This window comes from Sander lucioperca, chromosome 19 (assembly GCF_008315115.2).
Source record: "Sander lucioperca isolate FBNREF2018 chromosome 19, SLUC_FBN_1.2, whole genome shotgun sequence".
Taxonomy (NCBI): Eukaryota; Metazoa; Chordata; class Actinopteri; order Perciformes; family Percidae; genus Sander; species Sander lucioperca.
This window is the reverse complement of record NC_050191.1, coordinates 8,794,910-8,815,593: the sequence shown is the minus strand read 5'-3', so window position 1 is coordinate 8,815,593 and position 20,684 is coordinate 8,794,910. Positions and strand designations below refer to the sequence as shown.

At 42.7% G+C, this 20,684-nt stretch overlaps 1 protein-coding gene across 2 annotated transcripts; it reads left to right on the top strand.

The window, feature by feature from the left end:
- Window positions 1-1,585: 1,585 nt before the first annotated feature.
- Window positions 1,586-20,063, top strand: gareml (GRB2 associated, regulator of MAPK1-like). 2 transcript variants are annotated; one of them, XM_031322355.2, is made up of 8 exons: window positions 1,586-1,965; window positions 6,713-6,853; window positions 10,179-10,309; window positions 10,397-10,562; window positions 12,495-13,345; window positions 15,696-15,865; window positions 17,075-17,691; window positions 20,009-20,063. In XM_031322355.2, exons 1-7 carry the CDS (start codon window positions 1,854-1,856, stop codon window positions 17,682-17,684), a joined length of 2,181 nt encoding a protein of 726 aa, XP_031178215.1. In that variant the 5' UTR covers window positions 1,586-1,853; the 3' UTR covers window positions 17,685-17,691; window positions 20,009-20,063. The 2 variants fall into 2 exon arrangements, with proteins under 2 accessions (XP_031178215.1, XP_031178214.1); XM_031322354.2 differs by lacking the exon at window positions 20,009-20,063 and having other exon boundaries at window positions 17,075-18,453.
- The last annotated feature ends 621 nt before the right edge of the window (window positions 20,064-20,684 follow it).

The window sequence follows — 20,684 nt, the reverse complement described above, 5'->3', positions numbered from 1 at the left end:
GGCTATGCCGAAAACCAACATTGAATGCCCGTGAGCTTCGATTCCTCAGGCGGCACTGCATTAAAAACTGACATTATGTAAAGTATATTACCACGTGGGCTCAGGAACACTTCAGAAAACCATTGTCAGTTAACACAGTTCGCCGCTACATTTACAAGTGCAAGTTAAAACTCTACCATGCAAAGCGAAAGCCATATATCAACAATACCCAGAAACACTGCTGGCTTCTCTGGGCCCGAGCTCATCTGAGATGGACTGACGCAAAGGGGAAAAGTGTGCTGTGGTCTGACGAGTCCACATTTCAAATAGTTTTTGGAAATCATGGACGTCATGTCCTCTGGGCCAAAGAGGAAAACGACCATCCAGATTATTATCAGCGCAAAGTTCAAAAGCCAGCATCTGTGATGATATGGGGGTGTGTTAGTGCCCATGGCATGGGTAACTTGCATATCTTGAAGGCACCATTAATGCTGAAAGGTACATACAGGTTTTGGAGCAACATATGCTGCCATCCAAGCAATGTCTTTTTCAGGGACGTCTCTGCTTCTTTCATCAAGACAATGCCAAGCCACATTCTGCACGTGTAACAACAGCGTGGCTTCGTAGTAAAAGAGTGCCGGTACTAGACTGGCCTGCCTGCAGTCCAGACCTGTCTCCCATTGAAAATGTGTGGCGCATTATGAAGCGCAAAATACGACAACGGAGACCCCGGACTGTTGAGCCACTGAAGTCGTACATCAAGCAAGAATGGGAAATAATTCACCTATAAAGCTTCAACAATTAGTGTCCTCAGTTCACAAACGCTTATTGAGTGTTGTTAAAAGGAAAAGTGATGTAACACAGTGATAAACATGCCCCTGTCCCAGCTTTTTTGGAATGTGTTGCAGGCATCAAATTCAAAATGAGTGAATATTTGCAAAAAAAATAATAAAGTTTATCATTGAATATCTTGTCTTTGTAGTGTATTCAATTGAATATAGGTTGAAAAGGATTTGCAAATCATTGTATTCTGTTTTCATTTACGTTTTATACAAAGTCCCAACTTCATTGGAATTGGGGTTTGTATTACATTTTATGAGCTCAATATTGGTTTTGTATGTAAAGTTTTAATCTGCAAAGTGAGGGTTAGCTATAGCTGTGAAATAAATGTATTACAGTGAAAAAAAAAGTAGTGAATTCGAAATATACAGTAGAATACAATAGAAACACTATAGTAAAGCACTGTACCTCAACATTGTACTTCAATACACGCCTTAAGTACATGTCCCCGTTACATTCCACCCAATTGCCAAACGCAATCTCATCACTTGCATACCATCTCCAGAATTTCTGGCCTCAGCAGGCCAAATGTTGAGAAATCCTGCCTAAAAAGTCCCTGCATCTATCACTTTCCGCCCACACACCAGCTCAGATTAACCTCTGTGGACAAAGCGGTGCAATAATTAATGTGGAAAACATGAAGTACAGGGCAGGTTATCAAACAATAAGCGGGAAGATAAAAAGGAAGGCTTTGTGACATGCTTGACATATGATCTCCATTATAATTATAAACTCTACAAAATCAAAATTTGAATGACTTTGCTACCCTGTTATGGTTTATGTGTGGGGGTGGTGGTGCTCGACAAACACTGAATGACAGAGAGGAAGAAAGAGAGAGGGCTCGCGCTCCCTCCCACCGCTCGTGCGCACCGACTGTGACTGCGCTCCCTCTCCTCCATTCAAACATGGCGAAACTCTTTGCCATTATACCACCGCCACCATCACCTTCCTCCAGTTCATCGTCATCACCACCACCATCACTATCTTCACCATCGCTATCACCATTATCTCCGGTAGCGTGATGACCCGGGAGGATGGAGAAGTTGTCGGCGAGCCTGTCGGAGATCACTTGGAGCCCGTTGGCGCTGCCGTTGGACGCGGTGGTCAGCAAGTTCCGTCTGCCCACTCTGGTCCGTCTGGCCCACGGTAAGAGACAGAACTCGCTCCTCCGTCGGTTCATATCACCAGGGTTAAAGTAGGCTAACTGACAGCAGGCTAATGATGATACATGGCGGTAAATATGGTTTTCTAGTCAGTAAAAGAGGTCAACTCAAACTTTCATCGAGGGAAGTGTGTTTCTTAGATTTTTAGTATCACGACACCAGCATGTAAGAACAAGTGTAGCAATTTACTGAAGAGTATCTCAACAGTGTCAAGATTGGCAGGAGAAATCACAGCTTCCGGTCAATGTTTTCAAAATAAATCTTTAACCTTGGCCGTTGTCAATAAGGAAAACACTTTTTGGAGATTAACTAACATTTTGAATAATAACATTAATACATAATTATTATCAGTTATCAGTAGCTTAGAGCATAACCTAGTTGGGAATAATGTTGACGGAACAGCCTCTATTAGCAAAACAAATTAAATTACCATAGCTAATTTAGGCAGACATTTTGAGAAGGATTATAGTGGTAGGCTAATAGTTTAAAGCGGGAATTTTAATGAATTTAAACAGTTCAAGAGTACATAGAAGGCTTGTGTCTTTTAAAGGTACACTGCGTAGGAATTTCTCCCATCTAGCGGTGAAATTGTATTTTGCATTCAAACGAATAGTGCTCTCTAGCGCCTCGCTTTTTCAAATGTGTGTTGCAACTACGGTAGCCGTTAGTAGTGGTGGGAATCACCAGAGGCCTCACGATACGATATCATCACGATACGTATGTCACGATATAATATTATTTCAATTTTAAACATATTGCAATATTCTGCGATATATTGCAATTTATGACCTTTTTTTCCACTTCAATTTTTTTCCCAATTTCAAACGACGTCCCAAAAAGTAAACTTTGTCAACATCTGTTTTATCTAAAAAGATACATTTCTTTGTTTGTTCATCTCACTTCAATTTTATTGCTGCAAAATGGGATTGTCAAGCAGACAAACTGACCAACACATATATAATAAAATATCGATACTTGGCGTCTGTGTATCGATACAGTATTGCCACGGAAAAAGATCACGATACTATGTTGTATCAATTTTCCCCCCCACCCCTAGCCGTTAGTACCAAGAAGCTATGAAAAAATGTCTTCCAATTTTCGCTTTTTTGGCGATGAGGCGTTCCTTCTCCTGTGGCTCGGCATAAGTATGATCCTCCATTATGAACTAAAGTGCAGTGCAGGCTTTCAAATTTGCCGGGGCCGTGACAAGCACCTCTCACTGATCTCCTTCTCCGTTTCAGCTGGTTTCAGTCACGTGACGCTGGCTCTGAACGAAAACGTGCTGTGGATTAGCTAGACAACTAGTGCTTTATGTCCCTCTCAGCAATTATAGTTTTTCAAAATGGCGGAACGACATGGAAGCCTCCTTGGACTTGCCCGTCTAATGTAAATACAGAAAAGAAATTCTTCACTTACGAGGATAAGTCAGATCATTGGCAGAGGTAATTTTACACCAATGAGGACATATTTATGAATGAAGACATTGATTTTAGCTAATAAAATACTTAAAACACTACACAGTGTACCTTTAAAGATATATGTAATATTTCTCAGTAAAATGTCTAACAACAACTATATGGTATATCTTTTGTTGTTGTGTACTTACATTATCCCAAATGTTTCCAACTATGTTCAAACACAGGAAATTCTGTAATTTTTATCAATGACACGGAGCGTGTCGTTTGGATGCCTGCCATATAACCTTTATCCCCTCAAGTTGCTATTACTTAATGCAAAAAAAGGAGAAACGCCCGAAATCCTTAGATGATAACGTTAGAGAGGAATTGTAAATCATAATGTTACAGAATTATACTCAGTAATACATACTTTTTCTGCCACACAGCAGCATTTTTTCATTAATTACATGCCACTTTGCAACACAGTAATACAGTAGGGACCTAATTTATTGATACCCCCCCAGCCAACAACTACAGCAACCTAAACCCAGCCAGCACAAACCCTAACGGCAATAAAAGAAAGTTTGCGGATTCGTCGGGGAGGTCCATATCAGACCCCAGGAGCTGGCTGAAATCGAGCCGCCACAGCGGCCAACCGAAGGTCTCCTGTCTGCCCTGGAGCTACCGCCTGAATCTATGATCTCGGGTGTGCTTTACTATTTTAGTACCATTTTTTTTTTTAATTTTGGCTGATGGGTTCAATAAAGATGTTGCTCAGATTTGCTTTGAATTAAAATAGCTTTACAGTGCATGCATTAGTCCAATTACGTTTCTTTTAAAACGAGCTGTGCTGTCAAAGCAAATTTGTCACAGTCAATCAATCATTAGAGTGTTTAGAGTGATAGAGTTTTTTCATCACGGGCAACATTTTGGACATTATTGATGTAGTTCGACAAAATATTGGAGAAGCCACTACTGGGGGCCAAAGTATGGAATATAATGACACGTTTTATACACTGGCCCAGTTGCCCGGGCACATTTGGTGCTCTTATTTTGAAACCAACGCCGCTTTATTTCCGTTATTATTTTGATTAAATCTGGCTGTCTTGATGCAGCTGCTGCATTTACTCTCGGACGCCGACTTTCCGAGTTCACACCAACCATTGAGTAACATTTGTGTTCAGCTTTTCTATTTATTTGTGTCATGTTTTGCAGCCAAAATGATTCTCTGCATCACCAGATTTGGTGTCTTTACTTTGGGAACGTCATGGCCAAAGTTGTTCCTGTCCAGCGAGGGCCCGGAAAGCCACAAAGTATCTGTTGTGCTGCTGAAGTGCTGCTCAATTCTTTTCATATGTAAATGCTGTAATCTGTCGGTGAATGTGGTGAATACTAACGAGCAGCGACGAGGAGGAAAACCTCCAACTTTCCTTCTCGGACAAAAGCGCGCACCCGAGCCGTGTCACGGTCGCCGAAAATTACGCACCTTACTTCTGGCCGCGCGCGTGCATTGTATAGAGAGCGAGCGAGAGAGAGAGAGCGAGAGAGAACCCGTAGATGTTCATTAACTGCACTGTAGCACTTGTTTGCACAACCAGCCAACCCAGTTGGTGGTTAGTTATTTACAACAAGGCTTGATGTCAGCATTTCATTTAAGCTTTTAACCCCTCCATTTAACATTAAAAACAGCACAACAACAGTGTTTTGTCTGCATGGAGAGACTGTGGTTCAGTGTGAGTGTGGGGGTGTAATTTAGTGTGATGACTTTATTAAATTTATGAATGATCCAGACTGCATGCTATAACATACTCGCATAACAGATAATGTATAGCCATGATGGAAAAGTAGACTACATTATGCTACACAAAGGCAATTGATGTCATACATTAAGTGTCAGTTAATCCAAATCACATGAAAACATGCTCTCATATAACCCAGGTGGAATTATCTGTGGCTGTAACCAGTGGTGGAAAGTAACTATACATTTGCTCATACTGTAAACATACTTACATGTTTGAGGTGCTTGTACCCTATTCCTTTTAATGTTATTTTATACTTCTACCCCACTACATGTCAGAGGGAAATGTTGTACTTGTTACTCCATTTGACGGGTACCACTGATTTTGCAGATTAAGATTTTACATACAAAACATATCAGATTAAGATTAAAGATACAATGCATTGTTATAGATTCAATCACCCAATGGTATGTAAAGTGCATAATATGATAACACAATATATTATAATGATAATACTTAATAAGGAGCCATTCTGCATAAGGAGTACTTTCACTGTTGATACTTAATAGCCTGAGTACATGTTGCTGATAATAGTCGTGTACTGTTGAAGGTGGGACTACTCTTATATTTTTATTGTGTGGTATTGCTACTAACAGATTCTCGGTTACTTAAAATATCCACCTCACTGTGCACTGTTTTTTACTTAGTTTTTTACTTTTGGTGTGAAATAAAGCCAATGAAAATAAACCATTAAATATTGGACTTATATAAATAATAATGTGGGTGTTTGCAATGGAGACATCTGTGCAGTTGACTTCTTTTGACTCTTTTTACATCCAGTATCTTTTTGACACGTGGTAATTTGCGGGTAACTCCTGAAAACCGTTGACAGCAACGTCTGTGAGTCATCCAGAGTAACCATGTGTTTATGGAAAAAGGCATTACTGTTGTGTACAATTTTTGCTTTGAGCGTAACAACACAAAAAGTCCCCTTCATCGCTCTTGGACGGTAGCTGTAGTCTTAGCGGTGGGGGGAAAAAAAAATCCGTAATCAAAACGATCTGCATGGCTCGATAACCGCGAGGCATAAGAGGGAAAATGTGTCTTTTTGTGATTTGGGCGAACTGACCCTTTAACATGCAGCAAAACCTTTGACATGTCATCTCATCGTCTGTCCTGTGTTTGTATTCAGCCATCCATCAACATGATTGTTAGTTTAAAAGGTAGTAACAGCTATCAGTCAGCAACATAAACAGATGTGCATCCATGTGAGTCTGTGAGGGAGACACGTGTGTGTGTGTGTGTGTGTGTGTGTGTGTGTGTGTGTGTGTGTGTGGGCTGTGTAATAGTGGGTTGCCAGTTGCACAGCAGGATCCTGATGAGTAGGTTAGGGGTGGTGAACTGTCACTGATAGTGGTAATTACAGACTCTGAATCCTGAATGCATGTGGGTGTTTGTGTGTGGGAGTGTTTTAGTGTTTTTCATTGCTTAGCTACCTACTGTAGTCTGATTTTAGAAGTTAAAAACCTGTTTTTGAATTCAATTTGTTGTTAATCCTAATCCATTTCTGTGTGTTAATGTGTGTTTGTTCCAGGTGAATGTGTGGAGGGGCTTTCGGAGGAGGATGTGGTGCTGTTACACTCCTGCCGTCAGTGGACCACTGTGACTGCTCACAGCTTAGAGGAGGGACACTACGTTATTGGACCCAAGATAGACATCCCTCTGCAATACCAGGGTGAGCGCACGCACGCACGCACGCACACACACACACACACACACACACACACACACACACACACACACACACACACACACACACACACGCTCTAAAGATACATTCTAAAGATGAAATAAAACAAGTTCAAGTTAAATACTTTATTCTCATGTGAACGTAGTTGATAAGAATTTGTGTAAGTCCAGCTTAAATACAACAGAGAGTATCATCCCAATCTATGATTTACTGTAATTTGAACGGTGAAATGGTACATCTGCATTTTGCAGGGTCGAGGGTTCAAACCCCACCAGGGTTGACTGGGATCTTTCTTTGTAGAGTTTGCACGTTCTTTCTGAGTTTGTGTGACCGTCCTCTGGTTGCTTCTTCGAAAAGGCATGCGTGCCAGGTATTAGAGATACCACTGCCATTTATCTTGTCTAAGCCTTTATCTCAAGCCAGGCACTACAAACTCATGCTTACGCCAAAAAAAAAAAAAAAATTATTTGGGTGAAATTGGAAAATCATGAATTAAATGATCATTTTTCAACATGTAGGCCTACTGTAAGTGGTCACATTTAACAATATTGATTGATGCGCAGCCAAATACCCACATCCAACCAGCTACTGTAGATGTGACCTTCCCTGACTCCTCCTGGTCTATTGACCTGTCATCTTCCTGCTGAATGAGTCCAGTCACTATGATCTCACCGGAGCTCAATCCCCCACAATCCCATTGTTCAGACTGTCCGACCAGTCACATTATTTGCTGTGTAACTGGATCCTAATGCCTCCTCTTCATTCATTTCCTCCACCGATGGAGTGCTGATGTCACCTCACACTGCTGCCGCCTCGCAGGCTCCTTTTCGGAAGAATGAAAGAAAACTTGGGAGGGAGGGGGTGCGTTGAGGTCATTGTCATTTTAGACATTTCCGCTTGCGGAATCACGTGACTGTCATTACTGGCAATATAAGCAGTTCGCAGCAAGAAGTTAACATCTCAAAAGCCAACATACAGTATATAAATGTAACAGATGTACTGCCTCAACAGGAGCTCTCTTGGTTTCACTATAGCAGAAGGACTTTAATTAAGTCCAAGTCCAATAAGGGATGTCTCAGCATAACAATGGGCTGTAGTGTAACCAGGGTTTCTTAAAGGGGTGTTCCAGTGATTTAGTATTGCACTTCCATAAAGAGACACACATTCAAAAAGAGCTACTAAGAATAAGCACATTGGGAATAGGTGAACATTTGTACTATAGCCTTATTTAATGTCTCACACTCTAAATCTCCTTCTCTTAAAGGTGGGCAGACACTGTACAGATTAAGCCCGATTTTAACCCTGAATGGGTCGCCCAAACCAATTTTATTCCTGCCAGATTGGTTCTCGTTTCACATTCAGTTTTAGGGGGTCACTGTTACTTGTCTGGACCATCATGTGGCTGTTGGGTGATCAGATGGACCTCTGGCTTGGCAGGAATTTGAGTGTCTGACCAGCTTTAAAAGATACAAAGCAGCAGGTCCATGATTTACTTCCACCTTTTTTTTTTTTTTTTTAGGTAGCTGTAACAGTAGACAGGAAACTAAAATGGTTGCACTGGTGGAAAAGAGGCTTCACTGTAACATAGTTTAAAAAGGTTTCAATAACAGCCTTGTAAGGGCTGCCATATGGCATTGGGATAGTTGTATTGTTGGGGGCATTTCTGTCGCTGGACCCTGCAGCATTCCATCAACCCGACATCAGTTGTGAACCAATTTTACTGATGCATTCCAATAGCAAAGGAAAAGCCAGCCAAAAAAAAACAATTTAAATGTATGCATACTTTTAGGACGCTTTTTGTCTTTTTAAACATGACAGGTGAGTTGTTGTTGAATCAGAGGCCACCGCCAGTGATGAGCTAATGTCTGTGTGATGACTTCATACAGGAAGTCTAAATAAGCTTAGGAGGAGAGCAATATAGGTTTCCCCATGGGGATAGACAACAGGATGCTCCGTCCTTCTTAACCTCTCTCTCTCTCTCTCTCTCTGTCTCTCTCTCTCTCTCTCTCTCTCTCTCTCTCTCTCTCAGCGAGAGAGCCAAGGATGACTGAAGGGTAGAGGACAGAAAAGCTGAATGAATGTGTTTCAGAAAAGTAAGTGGCGCCACAGCCACCCTGGTAATGTGGAACTGGTGGCCAAAGCCTTGTGTGTCGGGATTTAAAAGCCTGAGTGGTTCCGTTTTTATTTCTTGAAACGTAGTAATAGCTTGTTACGCCTCAGTTCTGTTAGGAGTCTCACTTCTTTAGGAGGGGTGGTGGTGGGTTGTGCGGAAAAGCAGCACTTGCTGGTATTGTTCGGTGGGTGGAAGCTCCTGGTCCTGGGGGTCTGTTAGAATTGGAAGGTGGGGGTGGGAGAAAGAGGAGGAGAGAAAGGGAGGGAGGCGCTGGCGAGGAGGATGTTGGAGTTTGGTATTCTGCTCTGCCTCCCAGACAAAAAAAACAAACTTTCTCATGTCTCTTTCCCTCACACACACAAACAAACATTTAGACTGTGAGAAAAAGGAGGATCCTTCGAGGGGTCGTAGCAGTTAAATGCAATCCGATAAACTGGTAAATAAGAAGAAAGGATAATGTGATTTTAAAAAGGCTGATTTGGAGCCAATTTTGCAATCCTGAAATGGTCTCTACACGTCAAAAAGTGGCACAAACCAAAAAGAAGAGCAGTTTAAAGAACACAAACAGTTACTGGACTGCAACGCTCGGGTGAAAGATTTACAGACGGAGGAGGGGATGAGCAAGGGAAAGAAAGGGTGAAAGTGTGAGTGTATGTGTGAGTGTCTCCATGGTGATGTGTCTCTGCTCTGCGTGAGAATGGGGGTCCTTTATTGGTTGCCATGCCAACCCTGTCGGCTGTCGATTGGTCGAGAGCTGGTGCCAGGTCATAGGTCACGGAGGTGTCTTTGTATTCTTCTCGTCCAAACAGTGTCCACCAAGGGTTTGTGTGTGTATGTGTGTGTGTGTGTGTGTGAGTGAGAGAGAGAGAGAGAGAGTTTGAAGTAATACTGTAGGAAGTCAAAAACAGAAAAGACAACAAAAACGGTTTCACCTCTCCTTTTTCCTCTTTCCTTCCTCTTCTCCCTTCTTGTCTTCCTCTACTCTTCTCTCCTACATTCCTTCCTCCTCCTTTCCCCCCCTTTACTTCATATTCCTCTTTCCTCTGGGCTCCCTCCACCTTATTCTTCTCTCATGCTTTTCTCCACTTCCTTTTCCAACTCACTTCCTCTTCCTCCTTCCATCTTTGTACCTCCCTTCGTACACCTCCTTCACCCTTCTCTTCTCTTTCCACTATCCCGCTCCCATCCCCTCTGTAGGGAAGTTCAAGTTGTTGGATGAAGACCGAGACGTCAGGGATCCGGTCCAGTATTTTTCCAGTGTGGAGGAAGTTGCCGGAGTCTTCCCTGACCGGGTCTTTGTCATGGAGACGATCACTTGTAGTGTCAAGGTTTGAGTAACATAAGAATATCATACTTAAAACGTTTCTGTCATGCAATATCCTATCCATGCATCCATACATGTGTGTATGCTGCAGGTGGTTTCGGGCGAGTTCAGTGAGGACAGTGAGCCCTACAGCTTCACTCTGCAGGCTGGAGATGAGCTGTCACTCATGGGGAAGGCGGAGCTTCTGTGTGCCACGCCCTCTAAGGACAAGACTGGACTGAGCGCGCTCTTGAGACGCCTGGGAAAGACTCCTAGAAGTACGTGAGGCCAAACTTTTGGGTTCTATGTTTTATGGAGTCCTATTTCAGGGGTTGTTCATGACATGAGAATGAAAAGGGTGACAATCGGTGACATCATTGGTAATACAGTATTGGAAAAGAACGTTCATTCCGGGGCGACCTCTAGCTTCCCCAGTAAGAGCGTGCACCCCATGTGGGCTGAGTCCTTTGGTGCGTGTCATCCCCTTCTCTTTCTCTCCCCCCCATTTCCTGTCTGTCACTATCAAAATGAAAAGGGAAAAGCCCTAAAAAAGATAAAAAAATAAGAAGAAAACGGTTTTGTCTATTTTGGAAGTTGATATGGATGTTTTTGCTTTGACGCTGGTTGGTTTCGGTTCAAAACTTAAAACTTTTTTCTATATACTGTGGTCACATTACACTTCCATCCCACTAATATTCACTCCCATTCACTTCTAAGCATGCGTTGCCTGTTGCCTGTTTCAGTTCCAGCGACTTGTTTGTTCAACTTGCAACTGTGCATTGTCGGCCTATAGAAGCAGTGATGCACTGTATCTGGAAATTAAAGGTCCCATGACATGCTGCTTTTTGGATGCTTTTATATAGACCTTAGTGGTCCCCTAATACTGTATCTGAAGTCTCTTTTATATAGACCTTAGTGGTCCCCTAATACTGTATCTGAAGTCTCTTTTATATAGACCTTAGTGGTCCCCTAATACTGTATCTGAAGTCTCTTTTATATAGACCTTAGTAGTCCCCTAATACTGTATCTGAAGTCTCTTTTATATAGACCTTAGTGGTCCCCTAATACTGTATCTGAAGTCTCTTTTATATAGACCTTAGTGGTCCCCTAATACTGTATCTGAAGTCTCTTTTATATAGACCTTAGTGGTCCCCTAATACTGTATCTGAAGTCTCTTTTATATAGGCCTTAGTGGTCCCCTAATACTGTATCTGAAGTCTCTTTTATATAGACCTTAGTGGTCCCCTAATACTGTATCTGAAGTCTCTTTTATATAGACCTTAGTGGTCCCCTAATACTGTATCTGAAGTCTCTTTTATATAGACCTTAGTGGTCCCCTAATACTGTATCTGAAGTCTCTTTTATATAGACCTTAGTGGTCCCCTAATACTGTATCTGAAGTCTCTTTTATATAGGCCTTAGTGGTCCCCTAATACTGTATCTGAAGTCTCTTTTATATAGACCTTAGTGGTCCCCTAATACTGTATCTGAAGTCTCTTTTATATAGACCTTAGTGGTCCCCTAATACTGTATCTGAAGTCTCTTTTATATAGACCTTAGTGGTCCCCTAATACTGTATCTGAAGTCTCTTTTATATAGACCTTAGTGGTCCCCTAATACTGTATCTGAAGTCTCTTTCCCGAAATTCAGCCTTGGTGCAGAATTACAGCCACTAGAGCCAGTCCCACAATGAGCTTTCCTTAGTATGTGCCATTTCTGTGTCTGTAGCTTTAAATGCTATTGAGGAGGAGAGAGGGGGGGGCAAGGTGGAGGGTGGGGGTGTGGTCTTGACCAACTGCCACTTTGCTCATTTGAGAGCCATGATGTCTCTTTCTCTCTCATGGGTGGGCCAAATTCTCTGTGCGGGCAAAGCAGAGAAAGGGGAGGTAACCTTCCTCCTTATGACGTCATAAAGGGAAGATTCCAGATCGGCCCATCTGAGCTTTCATTTTCTCAAAGGCGGAGCAGGATACCCAGGGCTCGGTTTACATCTATTACCATTTCTAGCCACTGGGGGACCATAGGCAGGCTGGGGGAACTCACATTAATGTTAAAAAACCTCATAAAGTGAAATTTCCATGCCATGGGACCTTTAAGTTAATCATTCTAGTGTTTTTCATAACCATGCTTAGTACATCACGTTATCAACGTTTGAGAAATATCATTGAACAGAAGACCCTTGACTAATCCAAATGTCTCTGCATCTTCAGGTAAAACTCCATGCCTGGTCTGTATGAACCATCGCACCAATCAGAGCGTCAGCCTACCCTTTGGTTGCCGTGGACGCTTTTGCACACGCTCCCCTCTAGAGCAAGGCATGCTGGGAGGGGAGCACACGGTACGCAGCATCATCGAGAGGGTTCGCCTCCCCGTCAATGTGTCCGTGCCTTCTCGACCGCCACGAAACCCCTACGACCGCCACGCGGTCCGAGAGGGCCACCGCTACAAGCTGCTCAACATCGTCAGCAAGACGGTGGTGCTCTGCATGGTACTCCGCCGGCAGGAAGTCTCCCCCTCCCACTTCCTGCTGCTGCGCTGCATGCCCCGGTTCAACGTGGCCGAGGCCTCTGTCCACACGGCAGCGCTGGAAAGCCTCCTATTGCGACACGCATTCGACCCGGATGCCTACTCTCGAGCTGTTAGAGAAACCCGGCCAGAGCTGGAGTGTATGACAGAGGAGTGTGTGAGCCCGCGGCGCTCTCGCATGTGTGTGTCGGGTCAGGACTCCTTGGCACCGGCGCTGCAGCGCCTCTCCATGTGCGGGTACGGGGGCGGGGTTTCGGACAGCTTATCACAGCGCTGCAGGGACTCTCTTGGAGAGCGGCTGGGGGAGGGACCAGGTGAGGAGCGGGAGTATTTCACTCCTGAGTGGACTGAGGCTGAAATGAGGACCAGTGAGGAAATCCCTTACGAGGAACTCTGGACCAATCAGAATGCAGAGGGCTTGGGGAAGGAGCCAAATCTCATCTCCTTTCATTCGTCTGCCTCATTGGACGGATCTCTTGGTACCATGGTGACGAGAGTGTCTACCCCGCCACCCGTACCTCCCAAATCTGATGCTGTGAGTTTCAGTCTTCACCTCCTGTCCTTACTTTCACCCTTCTGTCTCTCATTCCTCTTATCGGTCCACAGCAGCATCCGGTTGTTAGAAGTCAGGATGCCTGGTTTGAATTATTCATACATTACAGCTTTTAAACCTCAATGGACAAACACACACACACACACACACAGGCGCGCACGCACACACTCACAGCCACACACCAATACACATGAATACATATCACCAAGGATGCAGGTACATGTGTGCTGGAATACAATAATTCAATAAATAGCAACGAGCCAGATCAGTCTTGATGGTAGAGTAGAATACTGATGGAGCCTTTGGTCTTAAGAATGACCAAATTATTATCGATTTCACGATCGAAGACGGCCACAACCATTTCTGGTGATTAGAACAGAAAACAAAAGATGGCGATTGATCATCATGAAAATCACGTGTCAATCAAAAAGGGTGGGCACTCTTTTTTTTGTCTTAGACTTTTTGTCTTAGAAGTTTTAGTTTTTTTTTTTTTTGTCTGCTCAGCCATGTTGGCAAGAAAGAATAGCTGGTAATTTTGTTAATACTTAAACGACAAATCTAAAAATTGTTGTCCATAGTTCATTTGATAAAGTAATTATGAATGCATTAATGCAGCATATCGAACCACATTTTTAGTTTAGTTTAATGACAACACTAAAATGGTACACCCTCCTCCTACCCAGTCTACCTCATGGACGGTTCAGTCTAGGGGTGTGCAAAAAAATCGATTCATATTCAAATCGCGATTCAAGCTGTACCGATTCAAAATCGATTCTTTTTTTTTTTTTTTTAATTCAAAATTTTTAAATTGTATGTCTACCACAGTCACATGGGAAAAGTAACTATATTTACATACTGTGAATCGTTTTTTGAATCGAAAATCGATTTTTGAATCGAATCGTGAGCCTAAAAATCGATCGAATCGTGACATTTTCTGAATCGTGCACCCCTAGTTCAGTCATTAGTTCATTTATCAGGGTTTCCTGATGAAAAGCTAAAACTCATTCCTGGGGGTCTCCTGTCTGTATTTTAAGCTACCTGGATAGACAATTTGAGCACCTCATAATTTAAAAATAGATGTGGGGACACAACTTCGGCCTTTTCTTATAGAGGAAAGGCACGTAAACTCAATCCAGAGTACTTGAATTAATAGCTTTATTAGAATTAATAGCTTTTTTTTTTACAAAAATGTGTTCCACTGCATGACGTTGCAACCAAACAGTGAGTATTTAGAACTGTAAAACTACTGGCCTTCATAAACAACATGTGGTCGTAACATTACTGTGGTACATCACTTGATAGAAAGCTTTGGTGACAGAAAAGGGAAATCGATTTTTATTTGACATATATGAGAAAGTTGTGGAATTTTTTCTTTCGTAGTGCTCAAGTGCAATGTGTAATATATGACGTGTAACTGAATTTCTTTGTCAGATTGTTGTGGCTACATTTTTTACTTTTTCTACCAGTTCTTTATTTATTTATTTATTTAATTTTTTTTTACTTGTTGAGTTCAGGATTGTATGTGCTCTGACAACGCTCAGTCTAAACATTGTACTCTATCTACTTATTGTTTCATGCTTCTCATGTTCAACTGGAGGCTCTTATGTTCCTCTATAAGATATATGAAACCATTTCAAAATACAAATGTTTTTTAAACCAGGACATGGTGTGTCAAGTTAAAACCAAGGTTGTATTCTTTGCTGATCTGTTCTCACTTTGGAGTTGTTAGGTTGTTCTTCAACGTTAGTACTCACATCCAAGTGTATATGGCATATGTGTTTGTAAGGGGGAAATTATCACGCTTTGTTTTGCTTAATTAACTTTTTTCTTTCAAAGTGATGGCAGCTAGAAGTGGTACAGAGAGTGTGTGGGTGTTAATGTTTGCTATGCAGCAGAATTATACCCTGTCACACACAGCATTCTTCATTCCCATGATATTTAGCCTGCCAAGACACTGTCTGTGTGTGTGTGTGTGTGTGTGTGTGTGTGTGTGTGTGTGTGTGTGTGTGTGTATGTGCGCATGTGTGTATGTGTGTGAAGAGCTTGCTACTGTGTGTGAGTTTGTTTGAGGTGTAAAGGTCACCAAGTTTGACATTTACCAAGTAGAACATTGAGACAAGCCAGCAGAGAGAGAGACACACACACACACACACACACACACACACACACACACACACACACACACACACACAGCTTTCTGAGAAGTCAAATTTTACGAGTTTACTTTTTTGCTGTTTTGTAGCTCTCATTTTCTGTGTGTGTGTGTGTGTGTGTGTGTGTGTGTGTGTGTGTATGTGTGTGTGTGTGTGTGTGTGTGTGTGTGTGTGTGTAGGTGAGAGAGGAGTGTCGCTACTTGATCGCCCCTCCAGTTCCCCCTCGCTGCTCTAAAGGAGGCTCCATCTCCAGTCCGGTACCAAGCCCTCCCGTCCCACCTCGCTTCCCCAAAACCTCCACCTCCCCGAGACCCAACCTCTCCTTCTACTCCTCTGGACTTCAGGACAGGTACAGTGTGAATGTTTTAGCCTGTGCTAATCAGTATCACATTTATTTGGAAATATTAGTATAATTATGAAAGGATTGGCAGCCCTTTTTTTGGCCTCGACACATTTTAGGCTGGGTTCACATAGACTGCGCGAGAAGTTGAGACGGATTCAACTTTTGCAGAAATGCATCCCGTTTTGAGGCGGCGTGAAAGGCTCGTACAGTAAACAGTAAACCTCCCTGCCTTTATCGCTGCCACAAAAAAAGTTAAAAAAAAAAACGATAAGGGTAAAAAAACGAAACACAAGCACTTTACTGCCTACTGCAACAAGCTCCAGCCCAAAACACAGTCGCTCGTCTCTTTTCTTTCTCTGTGAAATAAAGCTGCCTTTAAGTTTGATGAGAAATGTCAAGGTCTATACATGGTCTGACGGAAAACAATGATTGTGAAGTATAAAGTCTACTTGTGCTACATTGGGGGGGGGGGGGGAGTACACAACAGGGCGTCACACAAATGGGCCATTTCAGTGACACTCCCACCGCCGCACAATCATGTGACGAATCGCCGGATCGCACTCTGGATGTACTTTACGGCACAAGCAGGAAGCCACCGAATCTCATCCTTCTTACTCTTTAAAGCAGATAATACATGAAAGTTAACAGGGACAAATAGCAACTTTCTATTGAGAAATTCAAAACCTGCCACCTGCATTATCAGCAGTGCAACTGGACCACAGACAGTTTGGAGATTCTGCTGTGTTGTGCTGGCAGTGGCTAAACTCCATCTGCTGATGATCATGTAATATGATCGAAAGCTCCAGAGCAGCTACTTAGGGAACCTTGTGGTGAGATTATTTGGTGATACAGTTGGTTGAAAAGGAAACATTTTTTTTTATGTCTAGCTAACATACTGTATAACCACTGTATCGACGGTATTTCAATGATAATGTTTCAACATGTTACGACCTGCTTGACGTTGAAATATATTCATTTAAATACTGTTAAAATAATGGTTAATTACTAATAAGTTTGGGAAGTTTTAACCTACAGGTATAGATTATGTTTGACCTGCAAATCACAAAATAAATGCTTACCGGGAAATTGTTGATATGGGAATATAACTATAAACTACACCCCAATAAAATGTATATTATTTAAATTTTTCTTGGTGTATTGAGACATGCTGACTGATTCTAGAAGCTAATGTCACTTTCTCCTGCTCTGTCCTAGCTGCTCGCCCTCTCCAGATGCTTCCCTCTACTGTTACCCGTGCTCCTGGGCCGACTGCCCGGCCCCTAACCCTGCCAGTCCTGATCCGGCCTCTGCCGCCCCGGCAGACAACACAGCAAACACAGCCAATCCCCAGCCAGCACAGGCCACCTGGGCAGAGCCGTGGGTAGATTCCTTCACCTCCTCCGGACCTCGACTGAGGCCGCCACCTCCACAGAGCAGATTTGCCCCCTTCGGGGCGTTGAACCCCTTCAACCGCCAGTCCCCTTGCCCCTCGCCTGAGCCCCCTGCCAATCCCACCACAGATTCCTCCAGAGGTGCAGAGGGCGGCGGGGCGTCCACAGGGGTCACTGAAGGGTTGTGCCCGCCCCCTGACCCCACCTGGCGGCCTCCCACTGACCTGTCTGTGCTGTCATTGGAGGAGGTGTCGGCCTGCCTGCGGTTCATTGGCCTATCAGAGGCAGCGGTGGCTGTGTTCCAGAGGGAGCGAATCGACGGCAGCCTCCTGGTGCAGCTGACTGAGGACATCCTGTCACATGACTTCCACCTGAGCCGACTCCATGTCACCAAGATCACACAGTTCATACAGGGCTGGAGGCCCAAGATCTAACGTGCACGTACGCGCACACGCGTACGCGCACACACACACACACACACACACACACACACACACACACACACACACACACACACACACACACACACACACACACACACACACAATGTGCCTGTTGGCTACTGAGCCATCCTGAATGTGCCTTTCACTGTGACCAACCGGCTGCTGAGCCCCACTGACTTTGCTGAGACTTTGCTGAAGGAAACCACGCCACCCTGTGGTCAAAGTATAAAACTGACACTTGACTTGACTGGATCTCATGCCAGGAGTCTCTGACAGACTGACTGCATACTTCCTGTCTGAATCATAGACTGGGACTAGTTTACTAACAAAAGGCTACAACAGAGAGCTACATTACGAAGGTGCCCCGTTTCAGTCCGTCTTCGGTGCAGATAGTCAACCACATGTTCGAGACAGCTAAAGGTTTTAAGCACTATATGGATTTGTGTGGCCTTCATGCTGTGATCCCACATCATATCTGATATGAGGCGAAAACATGCATTTATTCAACATTAAAAATATATAGGGGTGAGTTTTTGCAATATGAGGGGCATTAAGAGATTTACAGCCTCCATTGTTGACCAGTAGGACATGTAACCACGCTGACGTTAACACTGAATCTGTTCCCTACCTGAGTCTCTTGCACAGCCTTCTTCATCCGTTGTTCTTCATCTGTGCATTGAGCTTCAGTGGCCTGTATTTGGTATAAATAACAATTCTTAGGAGATAAAAAAGAGCTTGTTTGAGTTGTTTAAAGCTAAATGAAAAAAAAGAGAAATGCAGAAAGTCAAAAGCACCCAATGACGTAATTATCGAGTTTCTGGTACTGATCAATGAATGATTCACTGAACATCTCTTAATATACAGTATTCTGTATCAAGGCCATTGTGTGCTTTGGGACGGTGACATTTGTATTAACATTCCCTTTAAGGGTAACACAAGATGTCCATCTGTCTGTAAAGTCAGATACACAGATGTGTTGCCATGCTATAATAACATTTTCGACTGCCTCAGAAATAGAGTTCTCAAACTGTACCTCAGATCACTTGTTCAGATATGCTTGATTTAGCCATGCATAATAATAATAATAATAATAATAATAATAAATGAAATTACACTGAATGTGTTCACATTGTTTACTTCTTAATTACACACCACTGTATAAAATACACCGATGGCGGTATACAGTTTTGTGTCACAAATTATTTTCCAAAAACTGAGTGTCCCAAATGATGGGGGTTATGGTTATGGTTATGGTTATGGTTAGGGCTTTGAGCTATAAAATACCTGTTAAACAGGTGGTTTAGCAGGTTCATAATTAAAGACATTGTAGGGAATTTGGGACACTAAACTGCACGTATACCCCGATGCTGCTTGAAAATAATAGGTCCCTCCAGTAAAGCATAAAAAAGCCTGGAAGTATGATGAAAGGTCCAAAGCCCCATTAGAGATAATACAATACAATTGTTGAAGGATTAGAATGTGGCATTAGATGTTAATATAACTTATTGTCCAGATATTTAATCATAAAAAAAGAATAATTCAAAAGGAACATCTGCCTTTTAAAGTTCACTTTCTGAAGTGGAATCCCCAATTTGACAACACAATAGAGAAACGCGCTGCAAGAAGCTCCCAACACGTTACCCGGTGTCACAATTAGGCCTACTGTTTGTATTTCGTCAGACTATTTGAATTGGCAGGCTAATAATAAGCGAAAGGCTAACGCTAGTTTAACAGCAGTTATCTGCTACGTCTGAATCATGCGACAATAAGCCAAAAAAGCTTACATTTAAGGCGATGTTCCAACACCACTGACAGATAACTGACTTCATTCACTTAATAAGACACAAACCATGGCAACACCTGTGCACCTGTGTCCCAGCCGTGTGCATCACTTTTTCGTGCCCCCTGGAAACAGTTTCCGTGTGATGTGAGCTTCTTGCAGCGCGTTTCTTTTTATTTGCAGTCGTCAAAGTGGCGATGTGTTTTTCTTAATTTGCAGAGCGTTGAGCTCTCAGGGCCGCCGCATCTCTCTAGGCAGCAACAAAATGTTCCTCCTCACTGAATCCAGACATCAGCAATTAGAGGAATAGAAGTTTCCCTCCAGCTCTTCAAATTAAATTGGCCTGCTCTGTGAATTCTACACATATATCCAGCGTTAATAGGGGTGCAAACAATGTTTTCATGCAGGTACCGCTGATGATCGTAATGTTATATAACCAAGGACTTACTTCAAGATGCAAGCCCATCCAAGTTACCCAGATAACAGTGAAAATGCCATTTTATGTAGTTGAAATGTCAAAGTCAAAGGCTCTCAGACACACACACACACACACACACACACACACACACACACCCTCCTACTTGGTCTACTCCAGCCACATACAGTAATATTGATGTACTCTCTCTGTAATCATGTTCGCTGTAAGAGCAGTGAAGAAATAAATAAAAGAATACAAAATAAATAGAAACAAAATGACCTCTGAAAACCAGGTTGTCTTTTTTCCCCCTGGTGGATTGGCAGACAGGAGGTTGTGAGGTTTATTGCAGATACGGCCGGATACAGTACCACGGTTACCTATCAGAGACATGGGCAGTGTGACAGGGCATTTAGCAGTGGCAGCCACAACATACATACATGAAGGACAAACTACAAAGGACAGCCAGGCCCACGGTTAATTAACTTTTACTATAAGTACAAATATACATCTTAGGTATATAAGTATTAATACATACATCTTATTCCAGGTACAAATACAACCACATTCAAGCACAGCTCAAACATATCACTACAACTGTTGAAAAAAAAGATGAATGAGAAAGCTTATGACATATTTTAAAACAGATATGAAAAACAAAGATCAGAAGTATAAAACGTGTTGTTTTTTTACGAGGGAATACAATGTGTCTCAATCAGCATGATAAATTATATCACTGATCCTTTTTCCCCCTTTTTTTTTCCAGTAACAGTGATCAAATTGATTGCTTTGCCTT

Coding starts and splice junctions, on each gene's coding strand:
- gareml (XM_031322355.2), top strand. CDS start 1,854: ATGGAGAAGTTGTCGGCGAGCCTGTCGGAGATCACTTGGAGCCCGTTG. Junction 6,854..10,178: donor CATCCCTCTGCAATACCAGG/GTGAGCGCACGC, acceptor TCCCCTCTGTAG/GGAAGTTCAAGTTGTTGGAT. Junction 10,310..10,396: donor CGATCACTTGTAGTGTCAAG/GTTTGAGTAACA, acceptor TGTATGCTGCAG/GTGGTTTCGGGCGAGTTCAG.